This window comes from Mercenaria mercenaria, chromosome 5 (assembly GCF_021730395.1).
Source record: "Mercenaria mercenaria strain notata chromosome 5, MADL_Memer_1, whole genome shotgun sequence".
Lineage (NCBI taxonomy): Eukaryota > Metazoa > Mollusca > Bivalvia > Venerida > Veneridae > Mercenaria > Mercenaria mercenaria.
Genome location: NC_069365.1, coordinates 23,332,138 through 23,350,749, shown reverse-complemented (window position 1 = coordinate 23,350,749; position 18,612 = coordinate 23,332,138). Strand labels below are relative to the sequence as shown.

Genomic DNA, 18,612 nt, shown 5'->3' with positions numbered 1-18,612 from the left:
ACCGTCAGAAAAATAAATCAAAGCTATAATTTAATGTTCTTCTTGAAATTTTATCATCCAATTTTGAACGGATGTTTGGGATCGTGTTTTTGTGAATGACGTTAGATTACGCGTGCGATATCGCAGAAAGGGCCGTCTTGATATTAAAACACCTATGTTGTTTACAAAAATATTCGGTTTTTGTTTTCCATATATAATGTAAATCCACGATTTTAAACGCTATGAAATATCGTCGTTTCCCACGTTTTCACTTATTTACTAATATATTGCTACCTTCAACATCTTTCTCAAATACGGCAATAGCAACACCAGCTCCTCCTACGGGGAAGTGTATGTCCGTCTGTTCCTTTGAACATATTACCTCAAGGTAGTTCTGTAGATTGTCCTTGCGCACATTTTCCTGTAAGTTCTTGTAAAAAGAAATTGTTCTATGTTTAGACATGTAACGGTATTAATAAGAATTTTTTTTATTAAAAAATGAATGCTAATAATAACATATAAGACATTTCTCAAACAATACGATGACGATGTCACATGTTTGTTGGTCAAAAGAAAAATATTCAAAACCAGACTGATTTGTTGGTACAGATTGGGCTGCTGTATAATATGTGAGGTAAGTAAATGTAATTATTATTATCACTTATTAACTATCTTAAGATATTTTTCCTTCCTTAGTTTTATACTTCAATGACTGCTGTTGTATATATTTTGGCGTTTTCTTTACCGGATTATTTCGTGCATTTCTGTCAGTGTATATAGGCTTTTTCGCACTTTATCTTCGCTCCAGGTTAACAATTGGCAGCAAATGCCAAATATAAGTTTACGTCCACTATCCCTCCCACTTACATTTGATAAATTTGTTTGAGGCTTTAAATAAGACGGAACCGCTTTAATCTTCATTTATTTGTCATTATCATCTCCTAATTGTAAAGTGAAATGTCAATATTTTGAGGCTTTCAGAAAGACTGAAGATATTTCCTTCCTTAGTTTTATACTTCAATGATTTTTATTGCATATATTTGGGCAGTTATGCACGAATATTTCGTGTATTTCTGTCAGTATATATAAGCTTTTTACGCGCTTTATCTTCATTCGAGGTTAACATTTTGCAGCAAATATAAGTTAATGTCCACCCTCCCTCTCTGTAACATTTGATAATTTGGTAAATTTGTTTGAGGCTTTCAATAAGAGGGAACCGCTTTAACCTTCATTTATTTATCATTATCATCTCCTAATTGTAAAGTGAAAGGTTATTTTTATTCTATTGTACGTATGTTTGTGTCTGAAGTTCACGAATATTTAAATATCGTTCAAACGTTACTGTCAACTAACAACTTTTATTACATGTAAGTTTGTGTCTGCATTTTTACAAATACATTAGCGTTGGTGCACAATAGATAATAAATAGCTATTTTATTTTACTGCACGTATACTTCAACATGATTTTCACATGTATATTAGTGTCGATGCAGATTTTTACATTCACAGCTGAGCCATGCCAAGCGACGAGGGCAAAGTTGAGGACAACACAAATTTGAAATTTTGTATAGCTGAATATTTACTTCGCGATATTTGCTGCCAAATATATACCTTAAACCTATATATGTTTTTGATTTTATGTTATTAGTTAATTGAGATAAAAGAATAAGTAATTTACACACAGTTTCAGCGTGAGTAAACTTTCTTTTCTATAGTGATCTTTTGTCAAAGATTACTGGAAATTATGCACCTCATAAAATCCATTTCTCAAAAACATAATGACACACAAGTTAACTGAAAAATGTGAAAAATGTTCATGATAGCATCTCGCTCTTTTCTATTTTATATTAATGTGTACACCTCTAAAACTCAAACCCATTAACACACAAATACAAATGAAACACCAAATTCACCAAATCAGCCAACAATTCCATCTGTCAACAAGCAAAGTATCAACCAAAACCAATCAACCGAACACAAAAATAATAACTCAACAAATAAACAATTATGTACACTGAAATTTACGTCACCAATCGGAAACAAATCTTTACATGCGACTTTGTGAACAAAACTGAAGTGCTGTCACAAAATTATATAAAAGTCCAGCGTATCTTTCAACAACTCCCATTTATGACCCAGCGGGCGGGCACCAGGATAGAACCACCGACCTTCCGTAAGCCTGTATATCTGTATTGACTTGTTAGACATTAATTAAACAACTATGAAATCCATTAAAATTAGACCCCCACAAGTATTAATGACTTTGCAGCATATTTCAGCCATATTTCTGCCCTTCTGCTCTGTCAGTATTGATTCAATCAATCACTTTGTATTCATTTAATATCTTGTCAGAGGTAACAGCTGAAAATTTAGTGGGAAACTGAAATGTTCGTTTATATGAATAGATGTATGCATGAAAATAAGAAAAAAATATACCCATTTTGCTTAAAAAATTAAAACTGCATATTTTAGTCAGGCTAGAGAACTGCTTTGCATACATATACATATAATAGTTATGTCTTGGATTGATCGCTTAGAGCATGTTGTTTAAAGATTTTTTAATTTCCATTTAGCTGCTCCTGCAGATAGTTCTACCCATCAAGCTATTGATAAATATTTAATCCCCAATTATAACCTGATTATTGCGGGAAGAACTTATCTAAATGCAGAAAAATTGTAAGATACATGCATATTGTATGACATCAGAATTTTTTTTTAAGGTATTAGATACCTTTTGAAGAGTATTCAATTCTTACCATAAACCTAATTTTTCACATATTTTTCTAGGGGGCACGGTTCAAGCCCCACTTGGGCCATTTTCTATATTCCTTTTTAATAGATTTTACTTTTTTCAAAGACTTATTATTGGTTTATTGTACAACATTTGAAATTGTTGATTTAATAAGCGATTTCTTGCTGTTCAAAGTGAATTTACTGAAACAGAAGTGTGCAGAGTTATACATCTTTAAAAGCAGTAAAAGTTCTCTATTTTGCCTTTACTCTTTAGATTACATATTGTGGAAGAAATGTAGGTAGGATTTACTTCTGCCCCCAAGCTTATTTTTGAATGAAGTGACAAACTTCTAAACAGTCCCACAGACACGACCCTAATTTTTCAATGTTGGAGATAGAAATCTTTCTCATTACATCCTTTTTCTTGAGACACCCTAGAATAAAATGGTACCGACATTATTATTTTGATTTTTATAATTGTTTACCAATAGTTTGACGTTTTTATCATCAAAATTAATGATATAATGAATTTTCTGCAAACATTTTGGGCAATGGCCATCACTTTGAAATTTGTCTCTACTTGAGCTTGAGAATTGTTTTTTTTTTATAAATTATATAAAATTTATAAAAAACGGCACGGTAAAAGTTGTTTAAAAATTGCAACACAGTGCAAAACAAGGTCAACTTTAAGAATATATTCTCAAGTGAATGCCAGTTTTTAAACATTTCTACTTAGTATCTAATACTTTAAGTCTATTAAAATAAATTCAGATCAACTATTTAATCTGAAATTTAGATAAATAAGGAAAAACTATTCAGTATTTACCATGAAAATTAACACTACATTGAAAGTTGTGACATACAGGTGTTTGGATGAACGCAAGGTAGGGTTATTATTTGAGTCATTGAGTGTTCTCTAGTACTATATGTACATATTAGACGTGGTTGACTGTACTTAAATTGAAAATCCGTATATAGCACTAAAGGCTACCTTCCACCCTACTACCCACTCACATTCTTTAATAAAGTTTATTGGTAAAGTGAGTGGATTTGAACAAATGAGTTTACCACTATAGCAATAAATGGATGTCATGTTGACATATCTTGATATCATTTCATGATTCAGACACGCAAGTAAAGAAATTTTGTAATCTTCAAAAAGATTTACCAACTATAATAACAAGTTTTGCACTCATTAAGTTACACTTGCATTGTAATCTAAACACGCTAAATGAAACAATATCTACAATACTGTGGGAAAAATATCTTAAAATGTATTAAGCGTAATGAATGCCGAAACATATTTTTATTACTTTTATTATTTTAGTTGCATGGATCTCATTACTTGATAATATGGGTATAAGTTGCAATGTCATTGAATTTGTAAAATGAAATGGGAATAAAAATTACTAGATAACTCCGCTCGAATACTAGTAATAGAAACAGACAGCAGCCTCATACTGTAAATGAAATGATTTAATGGAAGTTTAACTTTTCAGATGTGAAATTCAAAAGATTGCCGGAAGACAGCGTCTTGTAGAAATGGGAGACGCATTTAGCTGCTTTTATATAATAAAAGACTTAAACTACTCAAACATAAAATTTAAATGAACAAAAGCAAAATTCTTTCGATCAGAGATGTTGAGACTAATTACATGCTTACACTTACCATTAATACATTACATACAATGTCTTGTTCAAGATTGAACGATAATTTTATATGAATAAAAATTTGTAAATTTATCATACTTGAAATGTATATACGTGTATTGCATTTATAGTTTTCATAGCTTTACATTTATTCATAACATTTGTTTCAAACACGTTACTATGTAATTCGTTGTTTATACCTAATTCAAACTTTGATCTTCTTTATTCAGTTTCAAATAAGCTCACTAATTGTAGTTTCAAAGCCTAGGATGAGGGCCAAATGTGTTCATATATCAAATCAATATTGAAGTACTTTCCAATCAAAACAATAGAGTTTCTGCGTTCTTACTCTTTAGCAAACAAATGAGATTATTGCAAAACCTATCTGAAGCAGCCATCAAACGGAGCGACTCAGCTTCAGCAAGAGGACTGTGCATTTTAATTTCTATTTCTATTTCAGACTACATTTGCAGTCAGTAAACAAGGTTTAAAGAAATTCGGTCCATGGGAAAGACTAGGACTTTGCGGTATCATTTTGTCATGTTCATAGTTAAGGACATTTGCAACAGTCTTTATATTGACATGGGACAAACATTTTCTTACAGAAAGAATTTTTGCTTTAAACATTTATTACTGACAGAAAATCAATTCAAAAACAGAAACATGAAATAAAAAAACCATAGGAACACAGCCTTGGTCATGAATTATCTGCCCTTGAAAGTCGGAAAATACTGAAAAAAAACAACTACTTTCAAGGACAGATAATTCAAGATCAAGCCTGGGTACCTATGATTTTTTATACATATTTCCGTTGTAAACTTGATTCTCAGTCAATACACGAAGTTTAAAGAAATTCTGCACGTAGAAACATTTTGCCTTATATACATACAGGCAACTGTTGCATTTACCCTTAAGTTATGTTGACATAGTTTATTTTTTGACTAGCTACTTGATACAGGTGACAGCAGATTTACTCTATACTATCACAATTTAATGGCTTATATTGTTATCGAATGTGTGCAAAAAAGTCTCTATGGAACTTCATTTCTAGCTCGGTTATTCGAAGAATAAGGGGAGCTATCCTTCTCACAACGGCGTCGGCGTTACACCTCGGTTCGGTTTACCACTCCACATTTCGAAGAAAAAAAAAAAGGTTGTCAGACAGGTTTGAAACTTTAAAAAAAAAAAAAAAAAAAAAAAAAAATATATATATATTTGAAATAATCTATTTCAAAGGTAATCAAGAGCGCACTTGGGTATACTCTATATTTTTTTTTCTCTACTTTTATTTTATACAGTGTTAACTTTCTTCTCAATTTAAGCGTCTTATCATGCAAAGTGGATACATTTATTTATCTTTTTTGACATACAAAACGATTTTATAAACAAAACTGAAGGGCAAATAATTGCAATTGTTTTAGGTATCTCAAAGATATTATTTCTGTTTTATTATTATTTAGTAGGTCTGCAGAATTGTACAAAACCATATCCAGCTTTAGGCAAGAGCTCACAATTCTGTCAAGGATTTTGACTGAATTATGGCCCCTTTGAACTTACGAACCTTGGCTAAGTTTTTCGTACCATATTTTGTTTAAACTGTTTGACATACGACTTTGAAACTGTGCTAAAGCCTAAAATAAAAAAATGGTAAAATTTCGAAAGAAGCAATAAACAGAACAGGCGATGGTATGAGGCTAGTGCCAATGTTTGCGCATAAATTAGTAAACTGTATTTTTGTAGATTTATAAATTTCAGATGAAAATACAGGACCGTAGTTAGGCTGATTTCTATGGTCTTAAACACCACATACCTGCACCTCCTCCACACAATAAAAACTGTTACAAATCATTGCGCAAATTGTTTAGATTGCATCTATTTCGGTCTCCTACTTACGAGGACATGTTTGAAGAAATATCAGATCTCGACGTTTCAGTCCTTTAATAAAAATGCTCCACTTTTTAATGCAATTTATTAGCTAGTCCAGTGTTTGATTTCTGACATTTCTGTTGCATATGCATATCTGAAAATCTGGGATTCGGTCAAAATAAATATACTTGAATATAGATTTTGAATTGGACTAATGCAGAATTTGGTACTCCTAGTCTATAGCTTACTAAATATTTTACATTGTGATTCATTTATTAATGCGTATTGTAGACGCGCACTTTTATTTCACTGTAAATGTTCATGCTGGTTTCTATCAACAAAAGTTTGACCCTTACAAAAAGTGGATGCTAGCTTAACATAATTTGATATCCTTTCGTGATCTTTTTCATGATTCCGTAAAGAAATTTTAGTAATCTTCAAAAGGTTTATTAGATATAAAACAGAGTCAAGTTTACCGGTCAAATGTTTATTATATCAAAATGACTGTATATGTTATCAGATACATGTGCATCATAATCTAAACGCCGCTAAATGCAAAAAGTATGTAAAATACTACGGAAAAATATCCGACGAAACTTCTTTTAAATGTAAATAGCGAAATGCATACCACAAGGCAAGTTTTTTTTTGCCTTTTTAAGTTGCTTGGATCTCATTACTTGGTAATATAGGCATAAATCGCTGTGTCATTGCGTTTGTAAAACAAAATAAGAAAAAAGCCCTTAATAACTGCGTTCGGATAACATAAACAGACAAAAACGATAATACTATAAATGTAAAGCAATTCAAAAGATTGCAAGAAAAAACAGTGTCTTAAACCAATGGGAGGCGTATTTAGCTATTATTTAGCGTATTTTATTCCAAGAAGAGTGGCAAAATAAATTTCCGGCAAATCTAGAATTTAAAAGAACAATAGCAAAACTGTTCCGGTCTGATGTGTTGAACCTAATGATAACTTCTTGTTACACGTTTACGCTTACCATTGCTTTAAAATTGCACACGTATTTAATACAAATAAAAAATTATATATTTATCATACTAGAAAAAGTATATTCGTGTAGTACCCCTTAAGTCTTACATTTTTAAACGTATCCATAAAGTCTGTCCCAAACAAATTATGTCAAACATTATAGATAATAGTTACGATCCCCCCACCCCCTTCGAAGAAAGTGGTGTATATTGTTTTGCAGATGTCGGCCGGTCGGTATGTCGATCGATCCGTAGACTAATCGGTTTCCGGATGATAACACGCTTAGGCCTAGGATCATGAAAGCTAAAATGGAGGTTGGCCAGGGCCAGCAAATGAAACCTACAGATTTGAGGTCAGTAGGTCAAAGGTCAAGGGCACATGGACTCAGAACAATTAAACGGTTTCCGGATAATGACTCAAGAACGCTTCAACCTAGGATCATAAACGTTGAAACGGAGGTTGGTCATGCCCTGCAAATGAAACCTATTTACGTTGAAGGTAAAAGGTAGGTTAAAGGTCAAGGTCACAGTGACTCAGAACAGTTAAACGGTTTCAGGATATTAACTCAAGAACGCTTGATCCTAGGATCATAAAAGTTGATACGGAAGTTGGTCATGTCCTGCAAATGACCCCTATTGACTTTGAAGGTAATAGGTCAAAGGTCAAGGTCACAGGTACCCGGAAAACATGATATGTCTGTGTGTATGTTAGTACCCTGAGCTATGTGCCTTTCATATGCATTATAGATTTTTTTACAAGAAGCCACAAGTTCTCTTCCTATTCAAGAATCTTTACCATAGGGGAAAATCAACTGACCCGCTCAAACGGAAAAGGTTTCCCATGCTGAGCAGCTTCACAATTGGTTGTGCTACGTCCTGTGTCCCCTATATATGTAATAAAAAAGGCATGTTATAATAAAAAAGGCATGTTAAACCAACCAAATAGCTATTTCCAATTGATTGCATTGTTCATGCGTGTAACATTCGGAACTGGAATTTAAATTTGCACCCCTCCAATCGTCATTTCGTCCTTGGGGACTTATAACCGGAACAATAATTTACGGAAGATGTATTTATAAGCAATAAAATATGGTTAAATCAAACAGACTCAATCAAACCGAGTCTGCTATCATTCTGCTTGGTTACATTCTATGCTTCCAAAGGATCTTTTTACAGATTTTATTGCAACAGTAACAACTGTCAGCAAATTGAAAGAATAAACTATGTATCATATCCGTCAGTGGCACACTTTTAACTCTTATCAGTATGACCAGCCGTGACCGCTCGTGCAATAACAGAGTAAGAGTAAAAGACTTAGTGTATCATATTTTGATCTGGAATTTTGAGAGAATCGTGGGCATAATTCATGAAATATCGGTAATTGGTATGAGAGTTACGGCCCTTGTATCATCTGATGTGATTAATAAGGAGGAACAGGTATTTGGAGCTTGATGCAACTTATCAAGGAGTAACAGAGATAAAGTGAAAGTACATCAAAATCTCAATCAAAGCCTGACACAGATGTTGACGTGGACGCTGACGCAGACACCGAAGCGAGTAAGATAGCTCTCCATATACATCGTATGGTCGAACTATAACAGCAATAGATATCATGAATATATGTCTCACGTATTATGTCTAAACTGAATTTGGAGCTTTTCCCTTATTATTGATTGTATAATCACTAAATTACCTGAACCACAACAACCCTATTCCCAGACGGATCACGTCTGTATAAATCAAGCAGTATTTTGGACGACATTTCTTGTTATTTACTTAAACATTTTGCGACACACACGAGCCATAATCTGAAACGACACAAAAATTACAGATGAATAATAATTGCTGACAATATTTGTATTTCATTAGAAAAAATACCTTGAAAGTATATTTAAGTGACTCAGTCTCATCCATGGATGATAAGATTAACTTAATCAATTACTAGTTTATTGCAACTTTTGAAAAAGCCATAAGAAACAAGTGAATTAAACATCGCCAAGCAGTACAAAGTCCCCTACTGGAAGGCACCTTATTTTCTCTACTGTTATTTATAGTTACAAGAAAAAGAAGTAAATCCTAAAAAAAATCTTTATTATATAGGTTCTGGGTGTTGTGCATGACGCGTCATCTCATCAAAGGAAACATTTATGCCAAGTAATATTGTAATCCCTTGATGGATGACAAAGCTATGGACCGAACAGAAAAAAACCCTGTTGATATTTGACCTCCAGTTATGACCTTGACCTTTAAGCTAGGGTTTCGGGTTGTGTGCATTTCACGTCGTTTTATCATGGAAAATATTTGTGCCAAGTAATATTAGAATCCCTTAATGAATGACAGAGGTCTGGACCGAACGCGAAACAGACACTGTTTATAACATGTAAACATCTGACTGCCAAGTGTGACCTTGACCTTTAAGCTAGGGATCTGAAGTTATGCATGACACTTCGTCTTATTATGGGCTACATTTGTGCTAAGTAATATTAAATTCTCTTCATGGATAGCAGAGTTATAGACCGGACAGGAAAAAGCCCTTCTGCCATTTGACCACCAATTGTGACCTTGACCTTTAAGCCAGGGGTCCGGATTTGCACAAGACACGTCTTCTTATCATGAGGAACCTTTATGGCATGTAATATGAACATCCCTTCATGAGTTATAGACCGGACACGAAATTACGGACGGACGGACGGACGGAATGACGGGAAAGTGCATTCCTATAGTCCCCGAAACCAGTTTCAACCAGCAGGGGACTAATAATCAGTTGTATCATCTTACAATTATTATCTTTGTATTTGTACAAATAAAAGAAAAGTACACTAATTTGGATTTGATAACTGTCTTAAGATAAGGTAAAATACTGAAATTTTATTAACGAGTGCACAATTAAGATCTGATAGTAAGATAAGGGGGATACAAGTTATTTGATCAGTAAAAGTAGATTACACTCGACATAAAAAGTTATAATGTAGATTAAAGGGAAAGGCAATGTTATTCTTATGTTAAAGTCTAGGATCTCTTTAATCATTTAAAGAAGTGAAAGAATTTTGAAAAATCGGCTTAAAATGAGAAAGTAATGAGCATTTAATAATTTGATCAAAATGGTACATGCAATACAAACTTATGACCTTTTAATGCACTTTAACAAAGTCAAGGGTCATAACTCTGGTCTGACTATGTAAAATCTTAATTAAAACACCACGTGCACAACTTCCCATGCTGAAGGTCTGATGACTATGGCTCAAATACTTTTTCTGAGATATGCGCGACACACATCGCATGGACGGATGGACAATGACAACTCTAAGTGCCCCCTCCCTCCCCTAAAAATGGGGAAGGGGGAGGTCACAAAAACTCAGTATCTACAACTGCTTTAAAATCATCAAGATATGAATAAAAAGGATTAGAAATATACAAGAGAAGTGAAGTGATGTATGATTTGCTGCTAGTGATAACCGTATCAACCACGAGCAAGTGATCTGTAAGGGAAACTTTACGAGAAGCAAGATACAATGAATATGAGGGATATTGAAACATCATACGCATAGTATTTTAAGGAGTAACCTTTCCGCTACTTACTGCAATTATTAAAATGGTATGGCAAACATAGAACAAAATAAGATTATCCAATTACTTAAGTAAAGCACTACCAGACCGTACTGTTCAAGTGATGTCTCCTAAAAAATTTGACGTCAATCAGCCACAGCTTCCGTAAAAAAAGCGTTTTCTCTAGGACAGTCATTGCTCTGGCAAATACCTCTTCAAGAACGTCTAAAAATCTGAGCAATCGTTAAATACACTGACAGAAGCATTAAGACAGTGAATTTTGGTATTTACTAGCTATAGTTTAATAACTATTTCAAGCAAACTTTAACCAATCAATAGCTTGTTTTATGCTTGTCCAAAGAAATAAATGACATTTTGTTTTTATATCTAAATGCATCGCATAAATGATATTTTATGTTATCAGACGTTGATTGTTGCGAATATCGCAAGTACTAAATTTAGACTTCTAGACACTAGATTTAGTCTGTTCCTCCTTTGATACATATATGGTATATCAATGGACACTGAAAGTAAACTCCTAATTTTGTATAAGATTCCTCTCTGTGCTATTTAAAACTTTGCATAGAGCAGCCTGCTGCTCTCATTGCATGCCTTGTTTGCCTTTGTTAAAGCCAACATATAAAAGCATTATTTGTCAATAAGAGTACAAACAAGAAATATCTTTAAAAATGATGGTCGGCGAATTGTAATAAGGAAAGAAGTTTATGAATTTTTCATCTAACATTCATCTTTCATCTAACATTTTTCAAATTGCAAAACTAAACACCGCACTTTAACAATCTAAATGGTTTTCGTAGGGCTGCAATTTTGTTTCGTTTATCCTTAGACGAATGATTACAGCAGTAGTTTGATGAAGATACATGAAGCGGTTCATGAGAAGAGGTCATTAAACGTGTTTATATTTTTAGCTAAATTGGTCCCTATCCCCATTTGTAACAAAATAGCAGGAGACCTTACGATATTGTTACACATCGAGTTTGATAAAAATCCATTACATTTTAGTGGTTAATGCGAAGAAAGGCATATCTACTTTTAGCTATAGTGTTCCCTAATAGGGCCCAAGTTCCTATATAAATAAATTTGGAAGAGGACCTTATAATGATGCTCCAGACCAAGTATGACAAAGATCCACCAAGCTGTTCATGAGACGCTGTATAAAGGCATTTCTAGTTTTAGTTCTAGCAGCCCCTAAAAGGGGTTAAATGTCCCAGCTGAACAAAGTTGGCTGCGGGCCTAATAATGCTACAAATCAAGTTTGATTAGAATACATGAGAAAAAATTAATTAAAGGATTTTTTATTATTTATTTCTAAAATAGGCCAACTGATCCCGCTTTAACAAATCAAAGAAGTATCAAAGCAAACAAGTACTCATTTTAATATGCAACCTGAATAAGTCAAAAAAGCAAGAAACCTTTTCATATACAGACGACAATTGTAACAAGGAAAATCTTTTAAAAAGCACTTCTCTACATAAAAGACTCTTATCACACCCTTATTCATGTGATACGCAGACCGTATTCAGCTCTTTCTTTAATTTGATATAATATGTTTATATTTGAACAGGTTTTTATCATATTTATTAAACTTACTTATCATTTTGAGATATATCAATATTCTTGCTAAATATACTGAGCCAAAGTTAGCTTTAAAACTGTGAACAGCGTCGTTTAGGATAAACGCTTTGTCTACATTTCACTCAGCGTAGCACAATCAACAGAGTGAAAGAAATTGACACTCTCATCCAATCAGGCAGAGTGTTGCATAAATCTTCCATTTTGATAAATTATCTATAATGCGTTATCAAGTAGTTTGATTTGCAAACTGAAGTCACGTGGCATAGGTAACGAAAACGAATTTAGACGGCGTCGCCGAAAAAAAAATCAATTGGATTGGAAAGCAAGTTACTTAAAACTTATATGAGTTCCGCTCCATAAGAACAGAGGTTAGATGAAGAAGGATAACTATAGGCTGTGTAAGTATGTGTGTTGTTTTTGTATGAATCGAAATATGAATGTAAAAAATATATGTATAATACGAAGTGTATTTTTTTTTAGAATGAGGAGTGAAAGAATTAACGAGCATGTTTAACGATAACTTGATGTTTACAAACATGACTATAGATGGATTAAAATGGAATATATGGAATTCAACATTTTTCTAACATTTTAAAATCTAAATATTTCTAGTTTTAGTACCAATTACAAGCATACTGTCCATGTTAAACAGATCTTTTGCTGTGTGAGTTCGAAACACAGCATCGGCATTTTATTTTTATTTCTTTTTTATTTTTTTTTTTGCATAAAAAATTAAGATCCCTTCATGTGCTTTGTTACATGCATACACTTAAGCGAATAATGAACACAATAATATCTTATATAAAGCCATATATGCAAATACAAAACATCAAAGAAAGAAACGAAAATATAAGAACAAAAAGACCCAGTATTCCAATCAATAGTGATTAATAAAATCCAACACTTAAACAATACCCATATCCATTTTAAATTAAAGATTATTAAAGTTTCATTCATGTCACAGTGAGTGTAAATCTAACTAAAATAGTTTGTATCTCCACCCCTCTCTTCCATACCTGCAGTTTTAAATACAATAATCGCCGTATCTGAAAACTATGCGACCCGGGCCTAGGTGGAGCTGTTCTCATGAAATCGGGACCGTGCAGACCTACTCATGTGGCTTATTGGGATGACTAATTTTATTACCTGATATTTGGACAGCGACATTAAAAATTTATCACGCTGTCTTGAAACGTCCTACTATTGGACTAGGGTTCCTGTAGAACGGAGTTAGGGGTAGTGGTTATGAAGTCCAACAACATGATTCATGGGTGGGCCGGTGGACTAGTGGTTCGAATCCCGGTCCAGGCACTGGAAATTTCTGAGATGCTCTTGAGTGTCTCCCACCTAACTAAGAGGCATGTACTGGTTCTTCCCAGGAAAGACGGCTTCGCGTGTATCGGTGCTATACACCGGGCACGTTAAAGAACCAGACTGGCTATTCGCAAAGAGCTACGCAAAGTAAGTCGGACAGGCCTGTATCTAAAAAAAGAATGTCTCTCTTTGTTCTGGGGGCTTTATCTTTATCTCACTCTCTCCCTCTGATCAGATCGCTCTGTGTCTTTACTAGTAGAGGATGAATTTCGCGCCCTGTGTGGCTGCGTTTGTGCTGTGTAAAGCGCCTTTGAAAGTGTTTATCATGAAAAAGGGCGCTATATAAATCTGTTGTAATAATAATGTTAATAATAATATTCAACCAGATAAGATTAAAGTGTACTGACCTGTTAGGAAATGGAAATCCCCTAGCAATATTATTTATTTCCAAGTGTGTTATTGTGTCTTTATTAATAAAATGTTACGAGTTTATATCAATTACGAACTATGTTCTCGAATAGCTGGTATATTCTAGGTCTTCCGAAAAACAAGTTGAAATGCGACAGTATCGGTTAAATAATCACTGCAGCGTGATATAGCAGTCGTAGTAGCAGCTGACTAAACATATGGTTATATTATACTAATTTAGATTCATCTTTATTTCATATAAACAATTATATCTTGAGACATCATTGGTTTCTTTTGAGAGCATTAAAACATAACATTAATGTTCCCACACGCAAGCTGCAATGAATGATACATGGGCCCGTATTCATCAACGTTTAAAGTATAAAATGGGACTGTGCCTCGGAAGGTCCCCGTTCTTCGGAATTTCATCTCTGCCGTCGAAACCCCGTCAATTCACTTGTCAGGAATCGCTCTGACAGCGAGCTGCGTTGAACGAGCTCTGTCCGATTCCATACGAACTCTTTTGCTTGTATGCTGGACGGGGTATTCTCGTCTTTTCGCAGGTGATGTAACACTCGGCGTACGCCCCGTGGTGTACATGTATGATGACTCACGTGCCTAGTTTATGAATGGATGCTTCAATTCATAGGCTACTGTAATAAAAAAGTTCTTAAAAGAAAAATAATATTCTATTTCTTCTATTATTTTATTAATATGGTATGCAAGAAAGACATCTATCGCTGGTAGAAGTATCTGGCTCCCGAGTTACTATTTTTGCGGTAACTCGACAGCTATCCTCGAGGCAGATATTTCAATCTTCACCTTCAACCAGTAAAAGATTCTTATAATACCATAGAAGTTCAGTTACTTATTCGAACTGTATGTCCCTATTTTGAGGCGTACAATTTCAAAACCATGCAATACCGCTTACGTAAAGATTTAATGACAAATATATTTGCACTTGTTTACTTAATTCTTTTCATTTTCCAGTTCCTTTTTCCTTAGTGGACATAAAGATCTTGTCTAGATTTTTATTCTACCTTATAATCTCTGACTTTTTGCTACACTAACTTTCGTAATCGTTTAATTTCCAGGTCCTAATCTGGACTTTGTATTCATATCCACAAGCTTCAAATGACTTGCAATTACTTACAATGCCGGATTTTTCTATTCGTTATTCGACTATGGAACCAGTTCCTTATTTGTCTTTTCGATCTTATATGTTCATCGTATGCTAATATAAGTTTTGAACTGGTTGTAAGGGTCATTTTCTCATTGCTTTTCATCATTCTTTATTTGTAAAAAAAAAAAAATTTTATATCCGCTTTTGGACAAAAGAGTATTCAGATCTCCTGTCATAACGATAAGAAGAGCTTGGCACCCTGCTAGGTTCAAGTTGTTATATTATTAATCAAACATCATTTTCAGAAAGTTTTATTGAATTAGTACGGTTCGTACAATTTAATACAAATATATTCCTTTGGGCCCAGTCACTGACCCAAAAATCGGTAAGAATCTTCGTGTATCAATACTATGTCCTTGTTTTGAGTTTTAAAGCCGTGCGTGCTTCTTTGACTTACAGTTTGGAAATCATTTCAGTCTCCCGATTACTGTAACCGCGGGCGTCAGTGGTTCCGCCAACAATAAGGATCCTTATCAGATGGTGTTAGGGCATTAAGTAAAGTTTTAAACGCTGTGGCTAATACTAGTATACTTTCGTAATTAGAGCTCGGAAACTAAAATTACAATTCATGTCCCTGTGACAAAAACCTTTAAGCAACACACTAAAGATCAACAGGGACCTTCCTCCAGTGGTACTTTGTAACTTTATGAAGTTGAAAACCTGAAAAACAAAGAAAAATATCAAACTGGGAATGCCACGCATAAAAAAGCACAGCCTCCTCAAAACGAACCCCCTAGCACGCAAACGCGTGCACCACACACACACACACACCAAACACTCAAAGCTTACACACCAGGACAAAACGAACAACACACACACACACACACACACACACACACTCAAAGCCAACACATAAGGACAAGACGAACAATAAGCATACACACACGCGCGCACACAAAGTCAATACACAAGGACAAAACGAACAAACAAAGGAACACAGTGGGGCACCGCCTTGGAACGGTCAGTGGCAAAAACATCACTGGGGAGCTTAAACCGGTTTATGGTGCGCAACCAACCTCACTCTTACCCCCACCATGTTCCAAAGACATGGGACAGTGTAAATAAAAGTAATACCCTCCAGGTGAATCTCCAACACACGTTATGGAAATAAAAAGGCATGGCATGTAAAACACAAAAATGCTCGTGTATAAATATATAAAAAGCAAACCTTAAGAACCAAAAACGTATGTACTCAATGCCTTTTCAGAAGACAGAGCAACAAGAGAAACACCCTTAAGGGCCCGACGAAACAGGCCAGAAGCTTTTAAACTGCGAGTACAGAAACCATTGTCTGTCTCCTGGTCATTGTGGTCTTGACTCATTGACCTACTAACACAGAACAAATGGGATCCTCCAGAAGTGGTGCGTAGTAATCATTTAAAAATGAAAAACTGTAGCACACATATTTTATGATTTACTGAACTGTTTTGATATCTGTCTTCTGGTCTGTTTCGTTGGGCCCTTAAGGGTGTTTCATTTGTTGCTCTGTCTTCTGAAAAGGCATTGAGTACATACGGTTTTGGTTCTTAAGGTTTGCTTTTTATATATTTATACACGAGCATTTTTGTGTTTTACATGCCATGACTTTTGTTTCCGTTACGTGTGTTAGTGATTCACCTGGAGGGTATTACTTTTATTTAGGCCTACACTGTCCCGTGTCTTTGGAACATGGTGGGGGTAAGAGTGAGGTTGGGTGCGCATCATAAACCGGTTTAAGCTCCCCAGTGGTGTTTTTGGCGCTGACCGTTCCAAGGTGGTGCCCCACTGTGTTCATTTGTTTGTTCGTTTTGTCCTTTGTGCGAGTTTGCGTGTGTGTGTGTTTGTGGTGTGCACGTCTGCGTGCTGTGGGTTTCGTTTTGGGGAGGCAGCGTTTTCGGTTCGTGGCATTCCCTGTTTGATATTTGTCTTTGTTTTTTTTACAAGCTGGGGGCGAAAAAATACCAGAAGTTGTTAGATCCCTTTAACCTTGACCTTTGACCCAAAAACTTATAGGGATCTTCCTGTGATGGTAATATTTAATGTATTAAGCCGGGCATATTATACTACACATTTTGGTTCATCTTCCAGTTTCAATGTCACTGTGACCTTCACCTTACATATCGACCATAAAAAGAATAGGGACCCTCATCACATTGTGTTTAGCCTTTACACTTTACACGAGTCGGGACACGGGAAATATCGACGGACGGACGGAAAACGTCGTCTCTGTCAAATATCGGTGGATTGTAATAAAATCAACCTCGAACTCGAATTTATTATTATAATTATGTCAATATACTCAGAATGAACTCAATCCAGCCATCCATTCAGGAGTTATCACATACGTACGGACGCACCGGAATACACATCGTTATGGGGATATAATCATCACTTGTCTTTACTTGAGTATTAATGTATTACTCGGGCTGCGCCTTCGTACTAATATGAACTCTTATCAATTATTGTAATCGACCACGAATTACTGTTTGAGATCTACCTTTTCGTAATTGCTTTGCGAAACTAAAGCTTACACTTTGTGTCATTCTACAGTACATGATCTGGTATCAAAGTGACTCAATGTTTATATAAATGGTCATCAAGGTAAACTACCCAACAAACATTACAGTTCTCAGTTCATCGCCAGTTAAAGTCCTTGTACGTTTACATAATATTAAGTAGCCCAGGTCTTGTCAATGAGAGTTCCATTATTTGCTGTTTTTACAAAGTCGTCTAATTGTTTCACCTTGTATTTTTTGCGTCAATTATTTACTCATTTTGTGATTCGAATAGAGAACACAATAGACTTTCGATCAGCAAAAACACAACTGAGAGAGGGAAAGGTGTTTAAACTAGTTTTATGCTGCCAAGTCTTATTCTTTAACCTGAACTATGTTCCTACCACGTTCTTATATTACAAGACAGTATAAATACAAGTACTCCTTGCTAGTTGTATCCCTTACATACATACTTGTAACATTAACCATAGGAACACACTGCAACATACAAAATATGCTCGTGTAAAGATGTATAAATAAAAATCCATGGAACAGTAAACTTATGTTCTCGATTTATTTGCACAAACTAGATCACCAGTGGAAACATAATGAAATGTACGTCGAGGCAGGCTAACCATACTTCCCAAGGGGGGGATTTAGCCCGTCCGCTTAGCTCAGTACTTAGGTAGAGTGTTGGTCTACGGATCGCCGGGTCTTGAGTTCGATCCTCGGGCTGGGCGTATGTTCTCCGTGACTGTTTGATTAACGACATTGTGTCTGACATCATTAGTCCTCCACCTCTGATTCATGTGGGGAAGTTGGCAGTTACTTGCGGAGAACAGGTTTGTACTGGTACAGAATCCAGGAACACTGGTT

General features: G+C 34.9%; 1 protein-coding gene across 2 annotated transcripts in view; it reads right to left on the bottom strand.

Annotated features, from left to right (window-relative positions):
• Positions 1-14,253, bottom strand: part of LOC123556646 (uncharacterized) — a 42,511-nt gene extending 28,258 nt beyond the window's left edge. The window contains exons 1-3 of one of the 2 annotated variants that reach the window (XM_045347533.2): positions 14,079-14,253; positions 8,909-9,023; positions 274-409 (exon numbers count right to left, since the gene is read on the bottom strand). In XM_045347533.2, coding sequence (XP_045203468.2) covers positions 274-409; positions 8,909-8,977 — 205 coding nt within the window. In that variant the 5' untranslated portion in view covers positions 8,978-9,023; positions 14,079-14,253. The remainder of the gene's footprint in view (positions 1-273; positions 410-8,908; positions 9,024-14,078) is intronic. The other variant, XM_045347534.2, reaches the window with a different exon arrangement.
• Positions 14,254-18,612: the final 4,359 nt, after the last annotated feature.